The 20,996-nt window shown below is 43.5% G+C and overlaps 1 protein-coding gene across 1 annotated transcript; it reads right to left on the bottom strand.

Moving 5' to 3' along the window:
* Positions 1-15,147: 15,147 nt before the first annotated feature.
* Positions 15,148-20,252, bottom strand: LOC133572370 (galactose-specific lectin nattectin-like). Its single transcript, XM_061925307.2, has 7 exons — positions 20,165-20,252; positions 19,993-20,055; positions 19,845-19,866; positions 17,941-18,029; positions 17,647-17,781; positions 15,761-15,872; positions 15,148-15,616 (listed from the first exon to the last, which is right to left on the bottom strand). Exons 1-7 carry the CDS (start codon positions 20,216-20,218, stop codon positions 15,540-15,542), a joined length of 552 nt encoding a protein of 183 aa, XP_061781291.1. The 5' UTR covers positions 20,219-20,252; the 3' UTR covers positions 15,148-15,539.
* Between the last annotated feature and the right edge of the window lie 744 nt (positions 20,253-20,996).

The raw sequence follows: 20,996 nt of genomic DNA, 5'->3' as shown, positions 1-20,996 counted from the left end.
AACAAGACAATTAGATGCGTAAAGACCTGTTTTATACCACAGGACCAATTAAAACAGACTGATGAAGCAACCATGGATGCAGCCATGGCTGAGATTTTTAACCCTCCAGAGACGACGGAGGATGCGTACGACGAAGAGACTCCTTCAGTCCCGCCGTGTCGCTTCAGCAGATGCCTCGGCAGACGGGGGATGAAAACCAGCGACGCTACACAGTCTTTGCCAGACAATGATGCGGAGGAGGAGGAAAAGGAGAATTGTTTCGTAAACATAACTCCGCCAACATCCCAGCCACCATCCCCGTCACTCTTGGAGGCCACATTGCACATCGGCGATGAAACCGATGGGGGTCTGTTGTTGTTTTTCGCCAGCACGGTGAAAACGGCCGTGTTTTATCTCCTCAGCCAGGCCATTTGCAGGTTCAGGCAGAACGAGTGCTACGGCTGCTGGGTGCACCATCCGAGCCAGAGACAACATCCATGCCTGGAACCCTACGAACAGGACTTTCTGCTGTACAACCACTTCGAAATCGTCAAGAGTCTGCGTACGCCTAAATTCATTCAGGCCATTCAACGCTTGCTGATGCTTCGTCGTATTAAGGCCGAGGATTCAAGGGTTGAAGCCTACGCCAACTCTCTGCTGTCTCAACTGGAATCTGAGAAAGATATCTGGGGGTCCATAGATGACATGTACAACAAGATGGTGACGGATGATGAAACGATTTTGGGACATTTGGATATGGTGACAGAGTGTTGGAAGAATTAAAAAAAAAAAAAGAAAAAAAAGATGGGTAATTATTGGGCAAAACTTGTATACTTTGTCGAGAACCACGCTGTTATTTACCCATTGACGGATGTGATAGAAGCATTTATTCTAAAACGAGACAGACCTCAAAAACTACAAATCATTCTTGACTATGCCCGCTCTCAGCCCGCATGGGAAACTATCAGGAAAGCCGTTGTCTCTCATGCTTTGGACTTTGACATTTTTTAAATCATTTTGGCTGAATGGTCTAAAGAAAAGTCTTTTCAACCCTCACCTTGTCATGTGTTTGTTTTATATGCTCTGTTTGTTGATATGACAATGTATCGTCTGCGACGTGACATCCCCGTCAATGTTTTGTTTGAACTACAAAAACTACACAATGCGATTAAATTTACCTACGGTATACCTGTTTTACATCAAACCTTGATTATAGTTTATAGTTTATAGAAAAATGTTTTAGATACATCGTGTTGTTTTTCATGAATAAAAACAAAATGTTTTAGATACACTGTGTTGTTTTTCATGAATAAAAACAAAATGTTTTAGATACACTGTGTTGTTTTTATGTGTTTTTTTTTTCATGAATAAAAACAAATTGTTTTAGATACACTGTGTTGTTTTTATGTATTGTTTCTCATGAATAAAAACAAATTGTTTTAGATACACTGTATTGTTTCTCATGAATGAATAAAAGAAATGTGTACCAAGCAAACCGAGGTCATTTCTCTGTGTCTTTTCACAATGAAGAAAGCTATGGAAAAAGCGTACTATACACCCGCACACCCGGGTAGTTTTGGAGGGGTAGATCGACTCCGTAGAGCTGTACAGGATGAAACGGGGCAATGTGTCAAAAGAGAAAAAGTTCAAGAATATTTAATGGGGCAGGATGCCTAACCACTCCATCAACCGGCTCGCATCAAATTTCCAAGAAACAGAGTCTTTGTACCTCGACCTTTAGACCAATTTCAAGCCGACCTCTGCGACATGCAAGCCTTGGCTGAATATAACGACGGTTTTAATTATTTAATAACGGTCATCGATGTATTTTCCAAGAAGGCCTATGCGAGGGTTTTGAAGAGAAAGACCGCCGATGCCGTGGTTAAAGCGTTTCAATCAGTGTTGGAGGAAAGCCAGATCCCTCGTATACTACAAACTGACGCGGGAAAATAATTTTTCAACAAAAGTTTTCAAGCTCTGATGAAGAAACACAATATTGTACATTTTTCTACAGCCAGCGATCTCAAAGCCTCGGTGGTTGAAAGATTTAATCGTACTTTGAAAGGACGAATGTGGAGATATTTTACAGCCAACAATACTAGGCGCTACCTAGACGTCTTACAAGACTTGTTAAAAAGCTACAACCAGGGATATCACAGCAGTATTAAAATGAAACCGGATGATGTGACTTTGGAAAATACCCCTCAAGTGTTTGAGAATCTCTACGGCTCAACCACAGTGTCCAAACACAAATACAAATTTGCCGCTGGAGATACGGTGAGAATATCCAAAGTGAGAGGAGTGTTTGATAAAAAATATGAACAGAGTTTTACAAACGAGGTGTTTACAATAACCCAACGTCTCCCTCGCTCTCCCCCCGCATACAAACTGAAAGATTTTGACGGAGAAATAATAGAAGGTTCTTTTTACGAAGCTGAGTTGCAAAAAGTAAAAGAGAGTGAGAACAAGCTCTATCACGTGGAGGAAATTTTAAAACGACGGACGGTTGGTGGAAAAAAACAAGTTCTAGTGCGCTGGAAAAACTGGCCCGAAAAATTCAACAGTTGGGTGGACGACGACCTCCTTACAAATGTATAAAACAATCTAATGCAGCGACGAGCCTCCCAGTCTCGAGGACAAAAGATCAACGAGCATTATGGATCATTCCTACGAGGGTTTTTACCTTACCCTACCCTCCAACGCCAGCCTCAACGTGTTTAAAAAGAACAAAAGTTCCCATTACCAGATAGATTTGACTCAACATATAGATTTAGCAGGCTCATGGGAGGTGGCCTTAACAGAGATTTCATACCCTCGCTCGTGGTATAATGTTTGTAACGGAGTATTTTATGAATGGAAAAAGAACCCCAAGCCTGCGGTGAACTCGCAAGTTTTTCATTCTTTTACCTTATACACGGAAACGGATAAGGATTCTAACAAGGGTCCTGTAAGCAATCCCCAAGAGGAGAAAGCTTATTCCCTTCGGGAACGCGGGAACGCTGAAACCTATCTCACCTTCAAACGGCCGGAAGGCGGGGTACACCCTGGACAAGTTGACGCCTCATCACAGGACAACTCGCAAGTTTTTTATTCTTCTACCTTAAACACGGAAGCGGATGAGGGTTCTAACAAGGGTCCTGTAAGCAACCCTCAAGAGGGGATAGTTTTCCGTCAAGAAATGAGAGGAGGATGTTACGAGAATGTTACACGATTCATAAATGAGCCGATTGATTCTTTACAAAAAATTGACCCTGGGGTGAGGATAGCCTTTGATGACGTTAAAAAGCGAATCTCCTATCTATCAGGGGGTCAAACTCATTTTCGTTTTCCTCCTCCCCTGGCTTACATCATGGGAGTGCGACCTGGAAAGTGGATCAAGTTTGACCATGGATGGGCCCCCTATCCATTGGATATAAATGCCGGTTTCTACCACCTTTACTGTTACAGTGACGTGGTGCGTCCTCAGATAGTAGGCGACGCTTATGCACCTCTCTTGAGAATCGTGAGTGTACAAGGAGCTTACGGGGACATTTTCACCAAGTATTTTAACCCTGCCTACTATTTACCCGTCTCCAAAAATCACATTGAAAACATCAGGGTGGAGATTAAATCCGATCAAAACAAATACGTCGACTTCACCTTTGGCAAGACTATCGTGAAGCTCCACTTTAGACCCGTCAGAAAGTAAAAAACCACCAACATCGAGAATGAGTCAACCCCTGCACAACCCTCTACGTTTAGTGGGACATTATGAAAGCCAAGTGGGGGGTTCCCTCCCCGGTTTCGCAGGTTCACCTGTGATGTACGGGCGTGGTATAGGCTCCGTATTTTCGAGGCTGTTTCGTTTTGTATCCCCTCTTGTGAAAAGAGGTTTTGCCCTGGCCAAACCTCATCTTAAAACAGCGGCGAAAAATATCGCTTCCGACGTGTTCAGCCATACCGTTGGAAAAATGGTTTCGAGGAGTACAAGACGGATCAGGAGGAATAATGGTCCTGGCTAGACAACCCAGAAAGAAACCGCCGGGGCGACGTTTCTCCAGGATTGATAAAAAACGCAGACGCCTAGGGGAAAAAAAATCAGTCGGCAAAAGGTTTACAAAGAGAAGGACCAACGACGTCTCGAGCGATATATTTAAAAAAAAGATGGCTCTTTTACATCAAAATTCGTCCGAATGCACGATGGCCAAGCTGGATTTATTTTCAGCTCCTATGACTCAAATGTCCATCGACGATAAAACCTACACAGAAGTCCTGCCTCTGTCCGCCATCACCGACGGGGGCCCTATTGAATTTTTCATCCCGGGAGAAGGTGAAAAGTACTTGGATCTGAACGACACATTACTTTACTTACGGGTTAAAATCACCCGCGCCGATGGAACAAATATCCCCCTCGATGCAAACGTGGGTCTCATCAATTATCCTCTAAACACCATCTTTAGCCAATGCGATATTATGCTAGGGGATAGACTGATTTCTCAATCCAGTGCCACTCACCCCTACAGAGCAATAATTGAAACACTACTAAACTATTCTGAAGCCACCCTCAAAAGTCAATTTTCAGCCGGGTTATTTTACAAAGACACCGCCGGCTCTATAGACTCTATAGTAGGCGTGAATGGGCCCAACAAAGGACTTAACATCAGAAGCGCTTTCACGGCCGAATCTAATGAGGTTCATCTACTGGGTCCGCTTCACGCCGACATTCTTTTCAGTGAGAGACTCCTTCTCAACTCGGTGGATGTGAGAATCAAACTCACGCGTGCCAGCGACGCCTTTTGTCTCATGGGGGCTGCGGACGGTACTTTTCGTCTGAAAGTGCTGGGCGCCTCTCTCTTCACAAAAAAGGTCACCGTTTCTCCGGCTGTACAATTGGGTCATGCCTCTGCCCTGCTCAAAGGAAACGCCCTCTACCCTTTGTCACGGGTCAGCGTGAAAACGTACTCTATCCCCGAAAATTCCAGAGTATGCACCCAAGAAAATTTGTTTTTGGGGACAATGCCTAAATACATTGTTCTGGGCATGGTGAACCACGAAGCTTTCACCGGAAGAAGAGATCTCTCCCCCTTTAATTTCCAGCATTTTAATGCAGAATACGTCACTCTCTGTCAAGCGGGAAAACAAATTCCCTCCAAAGCTTTCCAACCTCAATTTAACCAGGGGGCTTCGGTCAGAGAGTTTTACAACATGTTTACCGCTACAGGGAGGCATCTGAAGGATTTACCTCTATGCATCAACAACAACGAGGGTATTCGTTGTTTGTGTTCAATCTCAATCCGGGGGAGGACAGCGACGCACTGTCCAGGGTTTCTAACGGAACTTTAAGACTGGAAATGAGATTCAGAGTGCCCTTACCCAACACGGTCACTCTTGTGGTTTATGCGTGCTACGACTCTATTTTGGAAATTGATTCCAAACGACAAGTGCTGGTGGATTATTATTGATGACGGAAATGAATAACCATCAATTGGAGAAGCTTCTGCAACATGTGTTGGGGGATGTTTATTGCGGTGTATGGGCCTCGGATCAACTCGTCTCGCTGACTCGCTCCTTCACCCCACCCTCCTACTTTCTCGTCAACACCCACGAAGGACATCGGCCGGGGTAGCACTGGTTATCGATGACTCTGGAGGAAGATGGGACCGCCACTTTTTTTGATTCTTATGGATTTTCTCCCGATTTTGACTACTATCCTCGGAGCATTTTGAGCTTTTTGGAAAATCGTTCTGAGCGGATATTGTACCACAACCTTCAGCTTCAACACCCTTTGTCCGTAGTGTGTGGTCAACACTGTGTTTATTATCTGTACCATTGATTTTGCGGACTGTCTTTTGAACAAATTTTGTCTTTATACGACGATGATGTAGTAAAAAATGATCTAGAAGCATATACCCTGGTTAAAAAATTGCAACGTTGTACAAGTTGGAATAAGAATAATAGTAGTAGTTGCAACGCACAAGCTGTCTGTTGTTTAGAAACGTTTTTGAATCGTTGAAATGAAAATGCTGTACACAATGCGTTTGATGAATAAAAAACATTTTATTGAAACAAAAGTTTTGTCCCATCATTCAAGGTTTAGCCAATGCGGGGACAATGTCACTTTTTTACTTCTTCTTTTCCTCTCAGGGGATAGAAATGTTTCTTTTTTCACAGCAACCCGTTTCTCCTCTTCATTCCATGCCGGTTCAAACTCTACCCCCGCTTTTAGACGTCTGTATTGATCTCGTGCTACGGGGTTATGAATGGTTGATGCAAGGATGTTTAGCTCCGTCAACACTGTTAAAAAATTTCTCCATCCCTCGGGCGGGCGGTTCTGCGGTCTTTTGATCCGTTGCATCAGATGTTTTAGCAAATCGATCATATGAGTTCCTAGTAACGGCATTCCGTTTTGAACAAACTCTCCTTTGATGGTCCACCCCATGCCATTCTCGGATAATTTTTTCATAATGTACTCGGCGTTGTTACGATGGCGTTGAGGGAGGTTTTTTATAACTTGGATCATCGTGACATCCTCCGACTCCCCGGCTGTGTTCCTTGGTTTATCCATCTTTTCAGGGACATTCCACAGGTCGTTTGTCAAATCCTTGTGTAAAGTCACAGTCATCTTTTTTTCCTCACGTTGCCCCTGCTTCACCAAACTAAGGTATCTCTGCATCAGGGTGTCGTATATTTTTATTCTTTCATGAGGATTCATTCCCGGTTCGTTTAAGACGTCTCTCATTTTAGCGTCCAGATCATCCTCCGCCGAGTGTCTGATGGTCTGCTCAGATCGATTCGGACGATTTAATTGTTGGGGAGATAGGAGAAACATTTTTTGAGCCTTTTTCATCTTCAACCTTTTCCGGTCAATCCTCCGATAAGACTCCCTATAAAAGGTACGATTGTAGAGAGCAAAGGTAAAAGAAAACCGCCCGACTGTTTCATCAGAGTCTGGCGTTTGCGTTTCAGTCCGGTCCTTTTATCGGCCAGCAGTCTGATGATTTTCTTTTGTTTTTTAAGTTTAGCAAATTGAGACTGAGATAAGGGCACATTACCCTTCAAAATGTTTAAAGCAATTTCACACAGCGTCTGGATAAAGTCTGGAGAGCCATAACTCAGAATGTCTCGACGTTTTTGAGGCGAGGCATGGTACAGAGCTTTTAACATAGGTCTGTTCCTTTTTACACGCTTTGACATTTTCAAATTATGTTTTCGGCACGTACACAACGGGCCACTGATGCGGAAGCAAACCGGACCTCAGTCTGTATTGTTCTGGACAAAAATGTGTCAGGTCAACCACTAAATACCCATGAGCGTCCAAAGTTGCATCCGCAAAACTTTCCAAGAAAAAACTTTTTTGCGAGGGGAACATTTGTTGAGCCAACACGTTAATCTGCCATCTGTCCCTCGGGTTCTTAAACAGTATCATATAATTACAGTTTAAGCTAATTGTGCGTGAAAATTTACCTTGATGAAAAACATTCTGGGTCAGCATCATAACGCTCATATTTCTATGATGTCTATACTGAGTGAACATTTTCACCACTTCTGGATGATTGGAGGTTTGGAAAATAACATCATCCAAAATGACCAGATGAGTTTGATCGTCCGGAAACAAGTTTTCATCTTCAAAAGAATCAGGCAGTCCTTTCACAAATTTTATTTTTTTATTCATCTTTTTTAGTTCTGCATAGATGGGTTGAAAATAAGTATAAATCCACACAATATTATCGGGTACAGAGTTCATGACGTGTTCACAATTTTCCAATATACATTTTACAAAAAAAGTCTTTCCACAACCGCTAGGCCCTACAACCAAGCATGAAAAAGGTGTATACAATCTAGGATCAAAGTCTACTTGTTCCATTTTGTCCATTTTTTTTTCCTTCTCTAATACCCAAATGGTAAAGTTTTCCCGTGAGGAAAGAGACGTCTTTTGTCATACACTACTCTAAACTTCTTTTCGAATGAAGTGTTTTTTAAAAGGAAGCCCCTTTTATCACGAGCAATTTGATGATGAGGCGTGTATATCTCACCCGTTTTGTCTCCCTGTAGATATCCCTCTACCAAATCTTTGACGTTGTCAAAGTTGACCCTCTCGCAACACTCTCTGTTTTGAGTAATTCCCTTGGCACGCAGCACAGTTTTTTTACCCCGTAGGGTTTGGTAGGCATAACTCTTTGGACCGGCAGAGGCAAATTCTTGAATGCTGTCGCCCCCCAACTCATCCGTCAAATCCCCTAGATAGGAACCCGTCTCCAGAGAAGCGTCCCCCTCGTTTACCGTGTAGATTAAACTATCGGTGTCTGTGTAAAGAACTCTCTCTCGCAGCTTCTCTAGGTAACCATACATTTTCAAGCGTGCGTAAGCGGTGGTAAAAGCGACGATAAATACATTGTTTGTGTTACCGGGAAGCACCACGCTGTTTTTGCCGTATCTCCACTGTACCGTAGCAATCTTATCGCTGAGAAAGGAGAAATATTCAACCGTATATTTTCCTGAAAATACAAAGTTGTAAAATTCTTCACTTTTTTTCACCAAGGTGGTCTGAGTTCTATTGTGCCTCTCCGCAAACTTTCCCCAAAGACTGTTTAAAAAGAGTTTTGACATTTGTCTCTTGGCGGGGTTGACCTCGATTTTTGCAGCATCCAACAGTATTCCCTGATTTTCACGATATTCGCGAATGTACTTTTCCCTGCTTTCTGCATCGACGGCTTCTTTAGGATACCCCGAAGCTTCTTGCTTCCCCTTTAGAAAAGTTTGAACGTAACCCGTAAAGACGCTACCGCTCTGCTTTTCAAAGTGCCATACCTCCGTAATCTTATCGACTCTGTACCCCAACTGCAGAGCTTTGTTGAATTCAACCGTGACCCAGACTCCCGTCAGCGCCCTACCTTCCTCATCATGCTCACAAGGTCCCTGTTGGTTATTGTTTTCGGCGCATGTGCGACAAAGTGTAAACACTAGTTTGCCTTTGGCCGTTCTGTAGGGTAGCACTGGAAAATAGAGACCTCGAGGAGGGTGAACGATAGCTCTGACCAGACCAAAATAGTTTTGAACGTCCTCAAAATCCGTGTGGATGATGACGAGATGACCCAATGGGTAAGGAAATGCGCTGTTGACGTACGGGTAGAGAGAGGTGACATCCTCATACAATACACGCTGCTTCTCACCTGCCGTGTGCCTCAAGCTGAAGGCACTCGTCCTATCCCCAAAAAGAGTATCTCGTGGGATGAGAGGTTCGGGGAAATTGTGAGTTTTGAGAAAGTTTATCACCCTGGGTTGTGATTTTTTCATCTCATTCCACTCGTGCTCTCTGATGATAATGATGTTGGCCTTGTGGTCGCGCTTTAACGCCTCCATTTTTTCCTCGGCAACCCTGTGCAACTCTTCATAACGAGTGTTTGTCAAAGGACATACGGCACTGGGTTCAAAACACGTCGGGCATCCGTGATAAAAACATCCCTGAAATTCCCAGACAAACGGTTTGTCGCCGATTACAGCAAATCCGTCTACAAAGTATGACCCCCATCTGTTTTTCTCCTTTGTTTAAAGCATGCTGTATAAAAATTCCACGACGATGCGCCTCCCATTCTAACCATTGGATGCTGGCGTGCGAGTATTTTTTACACGTCCCTTGGTAGTTATGGTTAAGGTTAAGGTATGGCTAGAGAGTCTGGTTCGAGGAAATTAGTCACAAACACCTTCATGCAGGCTGACGCTATGGTGATACGGCTAAAAGGATCAACATGCGTCTCATGCATAAACTCAGCTCTAAATTTGAGGCATCCTGCACGAAGAACGTCGACGTCGTTTTTGCAGTAATGTACCGCTTGTTTTTGAAAATCAAAGACCTCTCGGCTCTTTTTACGATACCACGTCTCAAACTTGTCCCGCTCGTCGGCCGTCATGCGTTCTACTCCGTAATTGCTGATTGGGGGGTATTTTCCTACATAGTTTAAATGTTCCTCCGAACTAAATTTGTGCGGAAAATACCCCTTGGACCAGCAATCATTGAGTCCCAACGCTTTAGGCATGGCAATGAGTGGCATGGTAAGAAAGGAAACCGAGTCAATGTATTTTAGCCTAAAATCACGGTCTTCAAAACAGAGAACTTTACTCCCCTGCATAATGATAGAGGGTGCTATGCCCAACTGTACCATACCACTCAGAATCAAGTAACCGTCAAATCCTCTCGAATTGTGGGCGATAAATGTAGATTGACGATAACAAGCTTTCCTAAAATGTGTGAGGAAAACTGTAACGCAGTCCGTACCAAAAGCACACCACTCTTCTCCTTGCAACGTCTTTGTACAGACTAGAAAGGGAATGTGTGTACTGTTGGCACCAACAAACGTCTCAAAATCGTAAAATATGATGTTATCATTGTGCTTTACATCGCTTGGTAGTTTTTGTATATAGCAAAGATGTCCTGCTCCTGCTGCCTCTGTGTCACTGCGGGGTAACTCCACTTTACATATTCGACATTTTGACTTGGGGCACTTGTGATTGTCGATACCTGTAGAAACGGGTACTTCGTAATATAGTCCGCATTCAGGGCATTTTTTCCGCCGATCGCAAATGCTGAGTAGTTTACCCATTACCGTGTGTTTTTCCCTATGTTTGAGTAGACATGTAGGTGTACGTGCGCACATGTTGCAATCCTGGCAAAAGACTGATTTTGTCATTATTTTTACACAGTCGGGAATTGTACAGACCACGCAATGACCGTCGCATTTGTGTCTGTTGGCTTTGATGTACCCTCTGTAGCAGTAGTGGCAAACGTGCGGTTTTGACAAAAATCCTTTAATGTTGATGATACCATTGTAATGATTTTGAGATAAATACAAATACAACGGATTATCTGATTTAGGGGAATCTGTCTCAAACAGCGAGAAGGGGCGTTGATCCTCTTCTCTGTACAGTATGACAATTTTACGTCGCACGACTTTTTCAAACGCTTGAATATGACTGAAAGTGACGGGGGTTTGATCGTCTAAGCCCGCTTTTCTCTGTATTTGTTTAGCCTCCAGCACAGCCTGACTATCCGTAAATTCGGGATGAATCAGATGGGCTAGGCTGATGGCAAAACAGAGCTGATTATTCGTGTTGTTTGGTTTATACAGATAGCGAGCTTTCTTTTTGTTGAGTTCATGTTCCAAAAGGGTTTCGGCTTTTCTTCTAACACCGCCTCTAGGATTATGTATCACTTGAACTACTACCTGTATTTCGTCGTCGTTCATAATTTCAGCGTTTGATTGTACCAGCAGGTCTAGCACGTTTTGAAAAGCATTCATTACTTCCCCGGCATCGTTTTGAAACGTAAATGAAGCGTGTTTTCGCGCCGTGTCACCGATAAACTCGAATTGAACGATGTCGTTGGGTCTAGCCTCCTCAACGACCCTATTTGTCAAGTTTTCAAGGTTCCCCATGACTCGACGGTAAAATGTGGCGTAATCTGTTACACCGCTGTTTTGAGGAAAAGATAAAACACTTTTTAACTCAACATTGTTAAACACTTCGCGTCTCAAGACATTTAAACCCTCACCTCTCTGGGTCTCATTTAAATTTGGATGGTCATGAGCTGTCCTCTGCTGCTGCACCCCCACCATGCCACCCTGTGGTTGTACCCCTTCACCCTCCAAATCTCCCTGTTGCTGCGGTTGTGTGTGTGCGTCTGTGTTTGTGTTTAAATTTAATCCATTATGAGTATCTTGCAAAGACGGGTTATAGTTTGATTTCCAGTTTGAATGATAAATTGCTGTGTGTGAAGAATGAAAAAAGTTCGAATCACATTCTGCTTGGTTATTTGATTCTACATGACATAGCGCTTGTTGTAAAGGATTGAAAAACTGTGAATCACGTTCTACCCCTTTATTTGATTCTAAATGATGATTAGGAACGTTTTTGTTTTCTATTTCTCCGTCATCCTCCACTAATTCGGGCGAAACTACAATTTTTTCGTTGGCCATTCTATTTCTCTAAAAAAATTTAAAAAAATTAAAAATTAAAAATTAAAAATTAAAAAATTATAAAGCGGTTATATCAATCAAACATGTATTAAACAATGTCAGACAGCATCTCAAAGGTACGAGCCAGTATCTTGTAGTGTTGTTTGATCCGTTGTCTTTTTTGCTCCAGTCTGCTCGGCTCTCGACTCCTCCTCTTCCGCTTCTTCTTACCGCCTGTAAAAAATTAAAAAAATAAAAAAAATAAAAAACATGATCGGCTTTAACCGCATGTGGCGCTGTCGTTTTCGCTCAACACTCTCACAATCGCACCCGGAAACAAACCCCCACCTCCGGAATCAAACCCCGCCTACTTCTCTGAGCGCGAAATTAATTTGTGCAAAAGACGGGTTAGTGTGAGGAGCTCCTCAAAACTCCGGAGCTTTAAGGAAGAACGTACAGAAAGCAGAAAGAACTTACAGCGGGAGCATGTAGGACTTTCGCCGTCTTTTTCGATGATGTTGTCCCTGAGCAAGCCTTCGACGGCGGCCTCCTCTGGACTCTTTACCGGGAGAAAAGCCTTCTCGTCCGCAGCAAGCAAGTCTTCAACGGAGGGACATTCGACGTCTTTTTCGACAATTTTGTCCGGGAACAATTCTTCAACGGCAGGAGTCTTTTGCGGGTTTAAAACTTCCTCCTCCGCCTCCTCCTCCGCAAGCTGGTCTTCAATATAGACTTCTTCGGAATGTTTTGGCGGGAAGTGTGATGCCTTCGAACGTTCGGTTAAGACCAACCATCGTGCCAGAGGCGTAAAAGAAACATCTGTAAGTAAATATATATATATATATATATATATATATATATATATTAATAACTGGGATTTATATAGCGCTTTTCTAAGTACCCAAAGTCGCTTTACATGTAGAACCCATCAATCATTCACACCTGGTGGTGGTAAGCTACTTTCATAGCCACAGCTGCCCTGGGGTAGACTGACGGAAGCATGGCTGCAATTTGCAGCCAACGGCCCCTCCGACCACCACCTATCATTCATCATTCAATTCACCGGTCTGAGTGGCACCGGGGGCAAAGGCTGAAGTGTCCCGCCCAAGGACACAACGGCAGCGATTTTTGGATGGTAAGAGGCGGGGAGCGAACCTGCAACCCTCAGGTTTCTGGCATGGTTGCTCTACCCACTACGCCATGCCGCCCCGATATTGTATAATGTCTGTTTTTTTTCTTGTAAATTGAAAATCATTTGACTCATCAAACTGTGATTGTGAAAAAGAGATCTCTTTAGAATCTTCCCACATCCCTTCTATAAAACAAAATAATGATTACAAATAATATAAAACAAATCAATAGTTTAAACTCACCGCTAGAGTCGTTTTCCAACTTTGTAAGATCAATCAAACAAAGCTCGTCGTCTCTTACTTCTGCGTCGACTAGATCATCGTCTAATAAAATATACCAATAACGTTGTAAAACAGAGGTAATAAAACAATGTAAAAAATAACCAGTACTTACGCAAAATGGATGAAGGTTCCCCTAGAACATCCCTCTGCTGAGCGTGAATTTCGACGCGGTGTTTAACTGCTTTTATTTAGAATAAATACTTGTTATTATATAAACTCTAAACAGATATATTGCAATCAGTAAAAAAAAAAAATAATTACCCCTCATTCCCAAAACCCTCTGAAGAGTGTGCTCTACCAGAGTTTTTCCAGCTTTTAAATATGTTTTTCAGCATGTATCTGGTTATTTTCACGCACAAGAGTGTATCAAAGTGAGACTTTGTGTGTGTGCGTATGTGTGTGCGTGCGTGCGTGTGATTTTTGAACATTTTGAGGACTTTTGACCACTTTTCCAACTTTTCTCCACCACTCCTCCCACGACTGCGGGACTCGTGGGACTCCTCATACCCCCCTCCCTCTGACCTTTCCATAACCCCACCACCTCTTCTAGGGTCATCAATCATTTCTGACACAAGGTGTATTCCCCCCTCCTCCCCCTCCCTCTGACCTTTCCATAACCCCACCCCCCTTTGACCTTTTGACCCCAAGGTCATTAATCATTTTTGACAGCTAGGTCGTAAATCATTTTTGTCATAAGGTAGGGACTTGATGTTTTTTCACGTTAAACCCAGATTCCGATCTAACAAAGGTCTTAACTCATTCTCTTTCTTTGCCACATCAATATGGAATGCACTCCCAACAGGTGTAAAAGAAAGTGCATCTCTATCCTCCTTCAAAACCGCACTAAAAGAACACCTCCAGGCAACTTCAACCCTAAACTAACACCCTCCCTTCCTCATCATACCTCTTCGGATTGTAAATAATCAAATGTAAACAATCAAATGTAGTCACTTTTTCTTATAATTTCTGATCTCTCTCTCTCTGTCCAATACTTATTGTACATATCCTACCAAGTCAGTCCTACACTGTTTTAATGTCAATTTCTCTGATGATGCAATTGTTGATGACTGAATTGTTGATACCAACCAAACTTAACCCCCCCCCCCTCCATATCCCACACCCTGGATTGTAAATAATGTAAATATTTCAGTTTATATACTGTGATGATTATCTTGTGTGATGACTGTATTATGAAAATAGTATATATCTGTATCATGAATCCCCGACTTAAACAAGTTGAAAAACTTATTCGGGTGTTACCATTTAGTGGTCAATTGTACGGAATATGTACTTCACTGTGCAATCTACTAATAAAAGTCTCAATCAATCTAAGTTAAAGTACCAATGATTGTCACACACTAGGTGTGGTGAAGTGTCCTCTGAATTTGACCCATCACCCTTTATCACCCCCTGGGAGGTGAGGAGAGCAGTGGGCAGTGGTGCCGCGCCCGGGATTAATTTTTGGTGATTTAACCCCCAATTCCAACACTTGATGCTGAGTGCCAAGCAGGGAGGTAATGGGTCCCATTTTTATAGTCTTTGGTATGACTCGGCCGGGGTTTGAACTCACAATCTACCGATCTCAGGGCGGACACCCTAACCACTAGGCCACTGAGTTAGAGGGAACATTGTTTGGGGGTATCCATAATACGCCGATAGGGAGAAGTTTTTATTTACACAATGAGTCGGGTGTGTCCTGACCTCCGCGGCGTAGGCTCCGCCGAACCCCTGAGGCCGACTCACCGAACCCCTAGGGTTTGATCGAACCCAGGTGAAGAACCACTGCTCTACACACTTAAATGAACCATAGCATTGTGTCTGAAGATATGCCTTTATTGTTTGTCACCTTATCAAAACGTTATGTTCACATTCTAAGATGGTACAGTATGTCGTTTCCAGCCAAAGTCCAGGTGGATGTTTTTTTTCTTCTTCATCTTGAATCCATAGGGAATAGAGCTTGTGCAGAAGTGAATAGAAGGAAAGAATGCATGAAAGAATGGAACTAATTACCTAAAACTATCCAACTCACCACTAACATTGATATGTCTAGTAAATAAGTAGAATCTATGTGGTCAGCTAAAGGGGATCTTAGACCAATCTTTGTAAACTTATAAATGAGACGTTCTTGAAATAATGTAAGCAAAGAGAAATTAGCGTAAAGAAGTTGTTTTAGCGGTCTAACCCAGACAGTGGAAAACACTAGAAGATATCATGGGGGATCTTAACGGTGAAGTTTCAGATCCATGGCACAGAAAAAAGGTCTTAACAGCGTGCAATCGATATCGTTCCACTCATCATCTGCAAGTAAACACAAACAAATATGTCAGTGTACGTGTAGTATACCAAGACTACATTTTTTAGAGGGTGAATTTACTGTATGATTTTCAGAATTATTACTCCACGTTGACTTATCTAACTATTAATGACAAAGTGTATTGATACCTCCTCTGAAGTTGATTATTGCACAGTCCTGTTCTCCATTGTTGTTAGGACGGTTGTTTGCCCAGTCGGTAAAATCTACATCTGAGCCATCGGTCCAAAGAAAGGAATCCTCCTAGAAGAAACATTTATAGACAACAATTTTGAGTATGCATCGTCAGTCCTGCACTGTACAGGGGGATTGAGAAGCCAATCCAACATTATTATTATTATCATTTACAGCTGGAAATGAGCACCAAATTAGCGTACAGGAACACGTATTTTCTGTATAGCAACAAGACTGTAGTGGTACTTTGTTTGGGATACTTGGGAAGTACTTGGGAGCTGAGCCAGAAGGCAAAGCACTCGGTCTACCGAGCTATCTACACTCCTACTCTCACCTATGGTCATGAAGTGTGCGTCATGACCGAAAGAATAAGATCGCGGATACAAGCGGCCAAAATGAGTTTTCTCAGAAGGGTGGCTGGCATCTCCCTTAGAGATAGGGTGAGAAGTTCAGTCACCCGAGAGAGACTCGGAGTAGAGCCACTGCTCCTTTGCTTGGAAAGGAGCCAGCTTAGGTGGTTCGGGCATCTCGTGCGGATGCCTCACGAGCGTCTCCCTAGGGAGGTCCTCGTTGCACTTCCCACTGGGAGGAGACCCCCGGGCAGGCCAAGGACCAGATGGGGGGGATTACATCTCCTATCTGGCCTGGGAACGCTTCGGGATCCCCCAGGAGGAAGTTGCTAATGTTGCTCTGGAGAGGGAAGTCTGGGGGTCTCTGCTGGAGCTGTTGTCTCGCGACCTGATTCTGGATAAGCGGTTGAAGATGGATGGATGGATGGGAGGTTTTCAGGATACAAGCTGTCTTTTTGCTAATTGGTATGCTTTAGGAAAAAAAAAAAAAGGGTGGAGTGCCATCTCCGGGTTGGGGAGGAGATCTTGCCCCAAGTGGAGGAGTTCAAGTACCTCGGAGTCTTGTTCACGAGTGAGGGAAGAGTGGATCGTGAGATCGACAGGCGGATCGGTGCGGCGTCTTCAGTAATGCGGACGCTGTATTGATCTGTTGTGGTGAAGAAGGAGCTGAGCCGGAAGGCAAAGCTCTCAATTTACCGGTCGATCTACGTTCCCATCCTCACCTATGGTCATGAGCTTTGGGTTATGACCGATAGGACAAGATCACGGGTACAAGTGACCGAAATGAGTTTCCTCCGCCGGGTGGCGGGGCTCTCCCTTAGAGATAGGGTGAGAAGCTCTGCCATCCGGGGGGAGCTCAAAGTAAAGCTGCTGTTCCTCCACATCGAGAGGAGCCAGATGAGGTGGTTCGGGCATCTGGTCAGGATGCCACCCGAACGCCTCCCTAGGGAGGTGTTTAGGGCACGTCCGACCGGTAGGAGGCCGCGGGGAAGACCCAGGACACGTTGGGAAGACTATGTCTCCCGGCTGGCCTGGGAACGCCTCGGGGTCCCACAGGAAGAGCTGGACGAAGTGGCTGGGGAGAGGGAAGTCTGGGCTTCCCTGCTTAGGCTGCTGCCCTCGCAACCCGACCTCGGATAAGCGGAAGAAGATGGATGGATGGATGGATGGTATGCTTTAGGTTATGAGCAAAGATTCGTGTTATCAGCCTCCCCACCGCTGGTTGCCGTATTGAATGCCTTAGTGAACCCCTGTAAGATCTGATCAAAACACCTGGTGTCTTACTCACTATCTGTAGTTTATAGTTAGAGACGGTCATAACTTTGCTTTTCCAATCCTTGGAATGAAGGACAGTGAAGCAGATTGAGAGTAAAACTGCTAGATTAGTCTGGACACCCCTGATTTAGAGACTTTGGGGTCAATATGAAATATGGTACTTGAAGACTTGTTTCTCAGCACATCGTGTAGCGTTATTGTGTTGGTGAATGTTTTACCTCTACTGCGTCAGTGAATCCGATCCAGGTGAGACTGTTTTCGCCAGTCGCTTCAAAAATCAATTGTCGAACAACTTCGTTCTCCAGATTGCTGTGAATGGACACCAGGTTCCCGCCGATAATTTTGCAGACGATCTGATGGGCACACATTTGAACATGATGTAATTTCATATCATAAAGGCCAAAGGACTATGACTGTATAAAGAGGCATCATCACAACCCTCAAATTACCACTTTTTAGGACAGCACATTACACCAACTGTTTATTTGTGTGTTTTCTACCACTTCCCCTACCTCTGCTTGATTAAAGTCAACCTCATAGTTTTGGAAGATGAAACAACGCTTGTCCAACTGAGTCCAGTCCTTAGGGCAGCAATCATCTGCTACACAATCAATACATGTATTCATTTGCAACTTGTTCAATAAACAATCACACTTACATGTAACAATGTAACAAGTCAAAAAAAGAGTAGGAAGAAGCAAAGCCTATTTGATCCTACACTTGTCCCATGAAAGTGTGACGACCGGGGCGCATGGTGATGCGGGGTTTCGTTCTCCCAGGATGCAACGGACTTCGGACACAGCGTGAAGGTAAAAGAAATGATTTATTTACGGAATAAATTATACTGGAACAAACAAAAACGTGCTCATAGCACTTAAGGCAAAAACAAAAGGAGCTAGCGTGGGAGCTAGAAGGTAACCAGAGCCTTTAGCGTGGGAGCTAGAAGGTTTAGTGCAGGAAACAAAAGTCGTCATCTGTTGTACGAAAACAAACTAGGAAGCAAGAACGAATGACAGGGAAGGCAGGCTTAAATAATAATGTCAGTGATGACAAACAGGTGCGCGTCGGGAACACACACGGCAGGTGAAAATAATAAGCAGCCATGGCAACAAACTCAGGTGTACAAAACAGGCACTCAAGGAGTCCAAAACGAACAAAAAACACAAGTACCTTGAAAACGTAAACAAAAATATGATCCGGGCAGCGGATCATAACAGAAAGTGTCTGATATTGTTATTAGCCACTGTTCTTCAGCAGTTATTATATTAATGATGGTGACAATAACAATGAATTGTGTTTATAAAGCACTCCCAGATTTGTAACAGAGGGGCAGAGGACCAAGGACCGACCCTTGAGTGTTAGAATAATTATGTATAAGTTATCACACAACTCTTACGCTTAAAGGCTGTTGTTATAGTTATTATCTATTGTGGTCAAGTTGTACTGTTCTATCTGTGCAATGGCAAACAACTTGTAATCTTCCATTGCGAGTTTCCTCGCAGCAGCAGTTTGTTTCCGGACCCTGCCTGCTGACAGCCAAGGACGGACTTTGAGTACCTCAACGCAGACAAAACAGAGACAGGGTGAAATCACGAATAATCACGTATTGTGTCTACTGGGGCTGCTTGCATTACCCCTCCCTTCAGAAGCAGCCTCAGTGATGTTAACTAGGGAACTCTTGAATAAATAGAGGAGCGCGGGGGCTGTACCTTAGAGCGTAGGGTGAAACTGTAACTGAGTGTGCAGCCCAATGCGTTTCTCCTCATGAGCAAAATTCAACTCTGTCTCTGCTCGATTCCTTGCTTCTTGTCTCGTTTAATAGATAGTTCAGTGTTTGAACCTGACCTAGAGAAAAACCAGTCTAGAGAAAAACCAGTCTGGAGCGGTGTCATAAAATCCGACAATGTGCTGGAGATGACGGAGAAGAATATTACGGTCGATAGCGTCAAAGGCTAGTAAGGGCCAGGAGGATGAGAAGTGATTTCATCCTTTGTAACTGAGGTCCTGTGTGGAACAATTTCAATAACATTTATCTAAGTCTAAGCCCTGGTCAGCAGCTATCAGGAAGTCATTTGTTAAAGTTTGAAGTGAAGTTCAGGATACAGCTAAAACGGGAAGCCAGTCCCTAGATATCAGTCAAAAATACTCAGGCAGCAAAAAGCCAGCGCCTCCGTCATCTCCATGTTGTTGTATTGTTATGCTTTGTGAATACCATATGCTTGTAATACCAACATAAGTGGCCCGTTGAAAATAATTGTTGTACATTTTGGGGTAACCTGTTGTTTGCTTTGCACATGATTACTGCGGTGTCAGAGTGTTCATGATCGATAAATGTAAGTATTTTAGATTTGGCAATGAATGAGTTGGGCTAACAATGAAAACCATCAACATTCTTGTAATAGTATGAGCAACCAACCTTTCTTGATGGCAGAAGACCACTGTGGAGAAGGAAAGAACATTGTTAATATATAGAATATTATACATATATTTGCAAATGATGAACTGACATACAGTATAGTAGAAGCATGGGTTTTTATGGGGGAAACAAGATATCATTTACTTACACTTCCTGCCAGAAGTCCGCTGACGGCAGTCAGAAGCAACAACAACCGAGGAGAAAAAGCCATCTGTGCAGTGAAAGAAAATGTGTTAGAAGCCTGCGCTATTTTATGAAAAGTTAGTTTCAAATTCCAGTGCAACTTTAATGAACATATTCAAAAAAGTGTGCAATCTTACCTTTGCTGATTGATGTCTGAGGATGAGACGATGCAGCAAAGAGGCAGAGAGCATCCTTTATATGTGATCGCATGTGCTGACGTCACATGGGCAGTTACCCAAATTAATAAGCAACGTATGCGACCAAACCATTTTAATTGTGGAAAGTATGTTTGTAATTACTGGTTTAATGACCTGTACATTTTAATTGACTTGATAATTAATGTGTGGGAAGGGCGATGTCCTGGCAGAGATGCAAACATGTACGGTATGTTTAAATCTCTGACAGGGTGTGTGTGTGTATAGATTCATTGGTGTCTCTATTGCGAAAGCTTTTTTTGACACTGGATGTACGGAATGGATTGATTGATTGAAACTTTTATTAGTAGATTGCACAGTTCAGTACATATTCCGTACAATTGACCACTAAATGGTAGCACCCCAATGAGTTTTTCAACTTGTTTAAGTCGGGGTCCACGTATATCAATTCATGGTACAAATATATACTAGGGTTTGCTGGGAATGCCTGGCAGAGTCTCCTGTCAGAGAGAGTTTCAATTCCCACCTCCGGAAGAACTTTGAACATGTCACGAGGGAGGTGCTGGACATTGAGTCCGAGTGGACCATGTTCCGTACCTCTATTGTCGAGGCGGCCGATTGGAGCTGTGGCCGCAAGGTGGTTGGTGCCTGTCGCGGCGGTAATCCTAGAACCCGTTGGTGGACGCCGGCGGTGAGGGATGCCGTCAGGCTCAAGAAGGAGTCCTATCGGGTTCTTTTGGCTCATGGGACTCCTGAGGCAGCAGACAGGTACCGACAGGCCAAGCGGTGTGCGGCTTCAGCGGTCGCAGAGGCA

This window comes from Nerophis lumbriciformis, linkage group LG29 (assembly GCF_033978685.3).
Source record: "Nerophis lumbriciformis linkage group LG29, RoL_Nlum_v2.1, whole genome shotgun sequence".
Classification (NCBI taxonomy): Eukaryota; Metazoa; Chordata; class Actinopteri; order Syngnathiformes; family Syngnathidae; genus Nerophis; species Nerophis lumbriciformis.
This window is presented reverse-complemented; position numbering and strand designations above follow the sequence as displayed.